The sequence below is a fragment of the Cryptomeria japonica genome, chromosome 10 (assembly GCF_030272615.1).
Source record: "Cryptomeria japonica chromosome 10, Sugi_1.0, whole genome shotgun sequence".
In the NCBI taxonomy this organism is placed as follows: domain Eukaryota; kingdom Viridiplantae; phylum Streptophyta; class Pinopsida; order Cupressales; family Cupressaceae; genus Cryptomeria; species Cryptomeria japonica.
In genome coordinates this window covers 289551746-289562529 of record NC_081414.1, presented here as the reverse complement: position 1 = coordinate 289562529, position 10784 = coordinate 289551746, and the positions used below count along the sequence as shown (strand labels likewise).

General features: G+C 33.0%; 1 protein-coding gene across 1 annotated transcript; it reads left to right on the top strand.

The window, feature by feature from the left end:
• The first annotated feature begins 5826 nt into the window (after positions 1–5826).
• LOC131040927 (probable 2' cyclic ADP-D-ribose synthase BdTIR) lies at positions 5827–6369 on the top strand. The gene has a single exon (XM_057973884.2). The coding sequence runs from the start codon at positions 5827–5829 to the stop codon at positions 6367–6369; it is 543 nt and encodes a 180-aa protein (XP_057829867.2).
• Positions 6370–10784: the final 4415 nt, after the last annotated feature.

Genomic DNA, 10784 nt, shown 5'->3' with positions numbered 1-10784 from the left:
GGATATGCATGGGGTGTTTTGGCAAGGGATCAATGCTTTGACATGAGGGAGATAGACTTTGAATGGGACTCTCTAAAAAAGAAGCATCCAGTGGCATTAAATCTTGCATTTAAAAATAGTACAAGGGATTTGTACAAAGACACATATTAGCATGTATTTTTGTTGCAGACAGCCCCTGGGAGGATGCATTATTTAACGTATCATTTGGAGGCAATGGTGGAAATTGCTCTTGTAAATCTTTAGGAGATGATATGGGAGGTTCTTGCGAAGCTTCAAAAGGTGTACGAATAGAGGCCACTGGAAATTCAATTTGTTTATGCAGGAGTGAGCCATTGCTAGACATAGGTGCATGATTTTGATCTTTCTTAGAAAAATCACTTAGGACTCTCTTTAAGAGCTTTGTAATAAAGCTAACTTTCTTTGGAGAATTATTTGAATCCTTGTGAGGTTTTGACATCTGGGTTTGGATTTTGAACTTGTTTGAAGGTGATTTGGTTTTGGGTTGGTGTTACATTTTGATTTTGAATTGGGTTTTGGTTGAATTGATTTGACATGTTTGAAATTTGGTTTGGTGTGAGTTGCAACTTTTGATTTAGAATTTTTGGTTCTATTTATTGATACTAATTTTTTGGTTGAACCAATTGTTGACATTGTATGGTTGGTTGAGCATATTGTTGACATTGTATGGTTGGTTGAGCTTATTGTTGAAATTACACCATTGGTTGTGCTAGTTGGATATGTTGGACCATTGGTTGTTGTTGGATGAAAATGTTAGATATGTTGAACCATTGGCTGGGCTGGTTTGAATTGCTGGATGTGTTGAACCATTGGCTATGTTAGGTTGACTTATGACTAATAATAAGCACTCTCTTGTTGTTGTTGTTGAGAAAAATAACGTTGTTGGCTTGTTGCTTGAAATTGTTTCATCATCTCTGTTTGAAAGATGAGAGTTGGTATGTATGATCATTCAATTTTTTTTTTACATCAATTGGCTCAAATTTCGGGTTTGGACCTAGAAATTATTGAAGCATTTTCATCATTTGGGATCTATACTTCACACTATTTTTCACTCTTTGTTCAAAGATCTCCATATCTCGAGCTAGTTTCTCCTCTAGTTTTTGTATTTGGATACTTGTTTCATCATAAAAAGTTTGACCAATATTTCCTTGTTCGTGAATTGGATAAAATTGTGATTGCCTTGGATTAAAACTTGATTGCATTGTGTTATTCATTTCCCATTGGACCAATCATCGGTTGGTATGTCAAACTTTGTTGCATCATAGGATCTTGGAACCTAATTTCAATAGACATGTCACTATGCAATGTTTTTGGAATTTTTGGGATTTTTATTTCTTAAGGATGATGTACATGCAACTAAGTGCAATGATAATGCACCTTATGTTTTTGGATTTTTTTTGAATTTTGAAATGATAATGATATGTGACTTAAATGCAATCCTAGGGAATGCAAATGCAACCCGTGTTTCTGTTGTTTTTGAGGTTTGGACAAACCTTTGAAAAGCAACCCTAAAGACATGACCCTTGGGAAATTGAAATGAAGTCTACACCTTAGAAGGACAAAGGACCAAATGATGATAGGACAAATTTACAATGTCTCACCTATATGCTTGGATATCTAAGATAGGTTTGATAAAATGATATTGATGAGAGGACAAATGTTGGACAAGGTTAAGACTCCCTAAAAATGACTTAGGGTTTAATCTAAAGTTTTGATTTTTGAAGTTTGGCAAACCTAATTTTGAGGACTAAATGTAGATGGACAATGATAATGACAAGGACCTAGGGTATGATATGAATATGATATGCTCTCAAGATATGATATGATCTAAGGATATGATATAATATGACAAAATCAAGCTAAGACAAGACTAGGGTTTATGACAATGCAATGATTAGAATATGTGAGGACAAATGACTTGAAATATGCAAAATGTAACATAAGCCAAGACCTAATTTTGGTATGATAATGATAATTCAATGGAAATGAAGGACCAAGAACTAAGAAAATGATTTTGAAACCTATATGCAAATGGAATTATGATAATGAAAAAGGACTATTATGACTTCGCAATTTGAATGTCCTAAAACCTAAGTTTGGACTATGCAAAACCTAATCGTAAGTGACATGAATTTTAAAATAAGGATTTCCAATGTTTTGACAAGCCATACTTATGATTTTTTTTTTGTTGGATGGATAATTTGAAAATATTTTGGACCCAGTTTGACTTTGTTTGAGGTTGTATGGACTACTTTTGGAAAATTGTTTTTTTGTTTGCCAATGTTTGGTATCTTGATTATGTCCTTTGTTTGGAATTCACCTTTAACAAGAACAAAAGACAAAATATTTGTTTGACTTTGAAAGAAGACACTCATGTGCATTCAAAAAAAATCCTAAGGCTAGCAAGGACAATACTTTTTGAATCCCCTTACCCAGAATATTTCATTCAACCCGATAGTTAGAAACTTGGTAGCACTGAATCCAGTCCATGACACTCACTTCTATGTGTATAACAAGCTTCAAATTTTTGGGTCATCACTTCCCTAAAAAAATACTATCTCGAATTGAGGGGCACATGAGGGGTATCTTCGGCATACACATATCACAATGCCTGAGTCAACACATAGAAGGTTTTTGGCCAATCTAAACACAAAGAGTTGTAGTCAAGGAATCCTCTTGAGTGGTCATAATCAGTGGCATTTTCCACTCTGTTAAAGGAGGCCTCCCAGCCTGTAGAGGTTATACTCTACAGGTTTTTGCGTGCCACATGGGCACTAAGGAAGACATAACGTAGTTATGGCAGCATGTAACACTCTTCGCTTGCAACTTTCATCATAGACACATTTGTTTCTAGTGGCTCAGAAGAGCTTGGCTTTATCCCATTGCCACTTGGGTCGTTCCCTCTCACTTGGCCTTAAGGGCTTCTTAGGAGGTAGGCCCTCTAAAGGTGAAAACATGCATAACATCTAAAAGAAAACATAGAAAACACTGATTCTTTAACCTTTAGAAATTGAAATGTTCTCTAGGCTACAAAATGCAAACAAGTGTTGAAATGTAATCCTTTGACCGCATCCTGTACCAAATAAATTAGTAGTTTAAATGAAATCTTTTGCCCACGAATTCGAATATGCTGCACAAATCATCAATAAACTGTCTAATTTATACCCCTACTTAAAAAGAAAGATGAAGATTGTGGGGTTCATTTTAACACCTTATGAAATGAAATGAGAATTTATTGTTCATTCAATCCCCTAATTAGACTACAAGATGATTCATTTTGAAACCCTAAGTAAATTGTAATGAGAGATTGTTGTTCATTCAAACCTCTTAATTAGGCTAGACGTGAAGAATTAATGTTCATTAAAACATCCTAATTAGGATATGCAAAGAATTGTTGTTAATTAAAACCTCCCAATCAAACTATGTGAAAAATTATTGTTCATTCAAACCCTCTAATTAAACTATGTGAAGAATTGTTGTTCATTTGCATGTTAAGAAATCCTACATAAATCATTGTTTAGACTCCATAAAACCCACATGCAATAATAGATCCTCACGTAAAACCTACATACAACAATAAATTAGTACCTAAAACCTGCATGCAACAACATGTTAGCACCAAAAGCCTGCATGCAAGAACAAATCAACACATAAAATCTGCATGCAAATATTAGACTCACAAAATTATCATATTTAACGTGTTCATGTTGGGTTCACCAACAAATGTACATAGGAAATCATGAATGGGATTCATAACACATAAAAGCCAACCACAAAGCTAAAGTGTTATGAAATATAATCCTAATACATTCAATGAAGGAATGACATACAAGATTTCAAAACAAAAGCGCAAACCACATGCATAAATCTCCCTCATTGACTTCCATTGTCCTTCTTTCTCATTCAAATTTGATGTGGATGTCACCTACAAATGCAAGTGCACAATGAAAGCAAGTTGATGACAAAATGATAGCAAATTGGACAACAGAAGGACACTCGAAGCATGGTTGTTGAAAATGAGCAATGAGAGCTAAATTTATAGAAAAAATAAGATTTGATTGGATGACTAAGATTGAAAATATTTTTTATTAGATGGATGGACCTGATTGAGTGCACAACAAAGCTGCCATTCAGGAAGGATGAAGATAGAAGAAAGCAAATGGGAAGACATTATGAGATAAATAATAAAATATTTAATTATCTTCCCATAAATACCAAATTAGAAGGTTAAAGAGATAAGGGAGATAAAAATTAGAAAGTGGAAGAGATAATTGGAAATAAAAATTAGAAAGTGGACGAGCTAAGTGGGGTCGCATTTATTTATTTCACCCACACATGATAAGTAAATAAATTATAAATTTATTTAATTAGAATGGATGGAGAAAGGGGATTGAATAATTAAAATAATTATTTAATCATAGAAGAATAAATGCCTTAAAATAAAGAGACTAAATAATTAGAGAATTATTTAATCAAAGAGGAATGGTTAGGATTAGTCGATTAAGATCAAGATTAATTGATTAGAAAGAGATAATGATGAATATTAATTAAATAATAAAGATTTTTTAATTAATGGTTTGGAAGAACAATAGTTTATTAATTCAGAATTATTTAATTATAGAAAATTAGTAGAAGAATATTAGTACTAATTAAATATTTAAATTTTTTTAATCAATTTAGACAAAAAAGGTAGTGAAAAGTGTCGTTGAAGACTTAGGACAATTTTCAGTGTCTACAAAACACATCAAACAATCTTGGAGACATGGTTGTTCTAATTCTTGGGTGTGAGGTGCAATTCCATCGAAAGCATCACATTCTACAATTTCTCAAAGTGATAAAGAACCAACCATTAAAGGAATGACTGAAACAATAAATGTCATAGAAGATGAATCAAAACTACTAGCGTGAGTGATTTGTAATGGATTTAGGGAAAGACACATTGTCATGTATTTCAAGACTGGACAAAAAGATCTCAAAAATCAATTAAATAAAATTTGAGGGTTAAAAAATAAATAAAATAAAAAAACAAGTCACTTTGTAGCTTTGTTGTAAATTTAATGTTCACTAGTGCAAGTGAATTTTAAAGTGAATTATGTAGTTTCAAATTAATTTTCATTCATTCATATTTAAATTTTCATATTTTAAAATCACTTTGTTTACAAAAATAATTATCACTAATAATCATAATTTTACATTATCTAATTTTGAACCTTCTAATTTATTATTTAAAATACATTTCTTGCTTTCAAATTTACTATTCAAAATATTACTATTGCACCTCCTTTTAATACAAGTGGTAGTATATTTCTCTTAATGAAAAAGTAATTATAAAATCATTATTGACTGTTTGATCACTGAAGGATGTAATATCTTAATGAAAAAGTAATTATAAAATCATTATTGACTGTTTGATCACTGAAGGATGTAATATCTCAATAAAATACTAATTTTTGGTGCAATCTTTCTCTATGGACGGAGATAGGTATAGAGAAGCCAGAATCGAGATCTGGGGGTTGAGGTCGAACTGGTTTTTTCTTGTACAAAGAGAGAGTTGGTTGCGTAGGCTGGATTACAAATATATAGAAAGGGCTTGCTTGCTCCAAGGCAGATCTCTCATACATGATGCTATTTCAAAACGGGAGATCTGTGGTCTACACTTCACAGGCACAAGTTTTCTAAGTTCTATAGATTATTCCTAGTAGTAATGTGTATGTCACCAAAATTGGATTATTGATGCTTTAATTCACTACAATTCACTCACACTGCTAGATTCGATTCATTTTCTGTCGCATTTGAGTGTTTCTGTCCATGGCGTCTTCTTCATCCCAACAAGAAATTGTAGAATACGATTCTTTTGAGGGAATTGCACCTGCACACCAAATAAGTAGAACGCCCACATCTGCAAGATTGTTTGATGTGTTCATCAACCATCGAGGCCTAGATGTGAAGGATACTCTGGCTCTTCAACTTCACAAATCGCTTACAGATTTGGGGCTGAAGACATTTCTTGATTCCGAAGAGATGGAATTGGGTGAAGCATTTCCTTCTACCATTCATGACGCCATCTGCTCTTCTTTAGTTCATATTGCCATATTCTCTAAAAGATATGCCGAGTCTGCCTGGTGTTTAGCTGAGCTTGATCTCATGGTACACACTAAATGTAAGATCATTCCTATATTTTATGATGTGTCCCCTTTACACTTGCGCTATATTGAAACAGGAGGGTATGCAGATTCGTTTGCCAAACATAAAAACAAGGGTAGGTACCTCAACAAGCTTGAGCAGTGGAAAAAATCCCTTCACACTGTTTCTTTTATCTTTGGCTACGAAATAAACAAGGATAATCAGTAAGTCTCTTTATATTTGCGTTTGTAATCTGATTGTCTTGCAATATTTTGATTTTTTAATTATTGATAAATCTTTTACAAGTGATTTTTGAAAAAACTGTCCATATGTGTTGTGTTCACTCTCTTTAGATTCCTTAGAATCATATAGAATTAAGTTTTTTAAAATTGAAGAAGACTGGTAGACAACATAAAAATGTCCTGTTGATTGATATGACATACCAATTTAAACTCATTAAATTCATAGTTGTCATCATTACTAATTCTAATCTGGTCAACTATTTTTTCGAATCTGATTGGTTTCCCCTTATAAAATATATCGGTGGTAATACTATTGGTTTGCCTTAGAAATTGTCACGGCTCGATCTAGACCCTAGTTAGATTTACCTGTTATAACAGATACTGTTACTATTGGTATTTTGCATATGATCCTTTGATAAGTTTTAATAATGATAGATGTTATTGTGTGGTTAATAACATTGATGATGATTAGCAATTTCATAATAATGATGATGTTTATGATGTTTTAATTATATAATGTCGATGGATAATATGTTATTGAATGATGTTAATGTTTCAATTAGATTTCTATGTAAATGCAATTTATTATCTTTGATTTGACAACTGTTTGTTGAGATGGAATAAGTTGCAGGGTAACCGTCGAAGATGAACATATGATCGAGGAGGGGTGTTTCTAGCTTGCCAGTAGCAACTTAAGTATTGGAACTCTGTACAAATACCCAATTAGATAACGATTAGTAAATTAATGAGTAATAATAAGGATAAAAATTAATTAAATAAATAAAAAAATTAATTAAAAGCAAGTAAATAAATTAATAGGACTAATTAGAAGGCTTAATTAAAGAAAATAATATTTGACATGCATTTAGAAGAAATTAATGAATAATGGAAATCTCCATTATCTCTTATTAAATTACCCATTATCTATTACTTAAATTTACCCCTTTTATCTAGTATTAAATTTATCCATTATTAAAACTTCCCACTATCCTTTATCTATTATTTCAATTATCCCTTATTTTGATATTCTCCATTAGCTATTATTTAATTTTACACTATCTATTATTCTCGACTACCTATTATTCAAATTTAAACACCCTCTATTATTCTCCACATTCTATTATTTAAAATTTTCTATTATTTTAAAACTCCATTATTTTAAATCTCCATCTAATATTTTAACTACCTCCAGTTTTATAAATAAGGGGGTTTGTCAAACCTATGGGAGGGCATTGAAGCTTGTTGGAAATTGGAGGACATTCAAGCTTGCTGGAAATTGGGAAAATCTCCTCTCTGGAAGCCATTAGGGTCAAGCTCCAATTCAATACTCTCCTCTCATCTATTTCCTCACATTCAGGTCTCTTTTTATTTGCTTGAATGCAATTAGGGTACTTCTTATTGTTAAATTTCAAATCCTTTTCTTGTTGTAGAATTCATTGAAGCATTTCTACTTAAAATTAGAATATGGATATGGGTTTTTAATCATATATTAGTGTTCATCTCTCTCTCTCTCTCACACACACACACACACACACACACATATTATATTATATAAAAAAAATCATTGGCACGAAGCTCGAGGATGGGAGAGCTGAGAGCTCCACCCCACCCCCGGTCGCCACTATGGGTTAACCACAGTGGGCAGCGGTGGCTCGACCGCCATGGCCACTATGGGTAACCACAGTGGACGGTAGTGGTTCAGCCGCCACGACCATTGTGGTTAACCACAGTGGAAGCCGCGGGGCTCGGCCGCCATCGCCATGGCGCTCAATCCCCCACCTCCCCTCTCCACTTCTCTTTGTCAATGACGATGTCTTTTTGCCACCTGTGTGGAATCTCCGGCACTCGGGGGTTTGCCCTTCACCATGCGGGTTTCGGCCTACAAAAACACAAAAATGGCATTCCAAAATGAATGCCCTAACCCGAATTAGGGTTACGGCTAGTATAAAAAGGAAATAAAATAAAAAGAAAGGGGAAACCCTAAGTAGGGTAAACTCCCATGGTTTCAAAAAAATAGAATATTAAAGAGGGGAAACTAAAAATAAACACACACATACATACATATACATATATAAATGTATATAAATGTATATATGTACACATATATGATGTAAAGAAAAAAAGGGATTATTTGAAAAAATTCATTTAAAGTTAATGAGGAAATATTAAGGGGATTATAATATTAAAAGAGGGGTTCATATTAAAGTCCAAGTAAAGTTAATAGGGAGAACATTCTAATTAAATTAAGGTAATGTTTTAAATTTGGAAAAGAGGATATATATATATATATATATATATATAGTAATTGTTAAATTATACTAACAAAATAAGATAGGAAATTGAATTAAGGGATCTAATGAACTTAAAGTAAAGATTATTATTTGGAATTTGTGATGATATTAAATTTTGACAATTAAATTAACTTTAAATAGAGAATTACTATTTAGTTTGATTGATATCATCAGAATTCTAAATAAACTTTGATTTAAGAAATTATTTTATTTAATTTGTTAAAAGGGGATTAAAGGAAAATTTGAATTAAATAATATTTCTGACATTTAATCCATGAAGGGTTAATTGTTTCTCCTATCTATGAGGGATAATTATGGAACAAGAGTGCTTGTTATGGGCTAACCAGGGAAGGGTGATTTTCTTCACCTCCCGAATAGGGTATTAATGGCCATCAATTATTTAATTATTTATATTTCTCCTTGTCATAACATATTTAGTTAGTTCAACCAGGATGGGTTGTTAGTTCTACATGATTGCACAGGATTCCTTTACTACCAGTTGGTACTGACTTACTAGGATACTCCGTTGTAGGGACGAGAGCTTATCAGGAGCACCAGGAAGCTTATGCTTCATTTGTTTGGGCGGATAAAACTTTTGGGCCATATGTCTGGATCATCCAGTTTGTGAGAGGAGCTTATCCAAGTCAAATGGAGGCGACACATCTAGAGATAGAAATTTAGAGATTCCAGATAAATTTTTTATGTAATAATTAATGTTGGTGTAAATAATTATTCATCATGGATATTTTTACACTTTACTTAAGTTTACTTAGGAAAAGCATTTAATAGTAGTTTGGGTATGAGACACTTGGGTGTTTGTGCCACATTTGGATAGTGTGTAGGAGAATTTCCACCTTTTATGGTGTTGATCTTGTTGTTACACTCCACATTCAGTGGGTGATCCACCTCATGTGGACTATTATATTGTTTCTCCTACCTATCCACACCTATTTCCTATCTACCCTTGTTTCTTATTGAGCCACATGTCATGTTTGTGTGCTCACATATCCATATAGCCTTGCCTATATAAGCAGGCTCATATTCATTGTATTAAACAACAATGCTTAATGATCCAGTTGATCATATTTTTCATCTTGATAGAATACAATTTATTTATATCGTCTATTTTGTTCTCTCTTATTTGTGCTTTCCATTGCCTCTTGATCTCGGCAAAATCTCACATGGTATCAGAGCTGGTCCATGTCTCACATGGTATCAGAGCCATTAGAGTGTCATTGGTTTGCTAATTAAGAGATATTTGATGCTATTTGGGGTTGTGTATTTTGGAGTTTTTTATTGCAGGTTTTTATTGAAGCTTGATGGGTCAAATATGAGGTTATCATTGGATTGAGGAGGTCCACGAAAGTCATTTTTGCCTTTTGTTTCATGCAAATCGGACTTCAGAGGCCAAATCTAGAGGCATTTGAAGTTTGACGTTGCGATGGAAATTTTCCAGAAATTATAATTTTGCAGGCATTTTTCAAATAGCGATATCTCACTCATCTGGACTCGTTTTTTCGAGCATTTTTTTTTGTTTTGGGGTAGAATTTCATGATCTATATAGTGGTGCAGAATGTTTTTGATTTTCGGATACAAGTTTTTTAGAAATTGCGAAATCCCAATTTTTACAACTTTGGAGGCTTCGTTTGGGCTCATATGGACTCCTTTTTAGGTGCCATTTTTTTTGAAAGTGCACATTTTTTCATCTACTTTCATAATCTGCTATCTGTTTGTAGTGATTTTAAGTAGAAATTGTACTTTCTGTATTTGGCCATTTTTGGCATATTTGGTACTTGCATTTTGCTTAGATCTCAGTTTAGATCACTAGCAGTATTTGTTGAAGTCTCTTAGATCTCATTTTGAGAAGTTGTAAATTGAAATCAGAAGTCCACTTTGCCTTGTTTTACAAGTGGCCCATTGTATACGCCCTAAGTATAAAGTGCCAAAATCACCATTTTGGGGGGGTGTCTTGTGTGATTGTGCCTCTCTCTATCTTGTGTTTTTTTATTTTGGTGCTATGGGTTATCCTAAATTTTCACTTTTAACTCCTCATAATTACGCATCATGGAAAATTAAGGCATGGAGTAAACTAATGGAAAAAGGACTCATT

Coding starts and splice junctions, on each gene's coding strand:
- LOC131040927 (XM_057973884.2), top strand. CDS start 5,827: ATGGCGTCTTCTTCATCCCAACAAGAAATTGTAGAATACGATTCTTTT.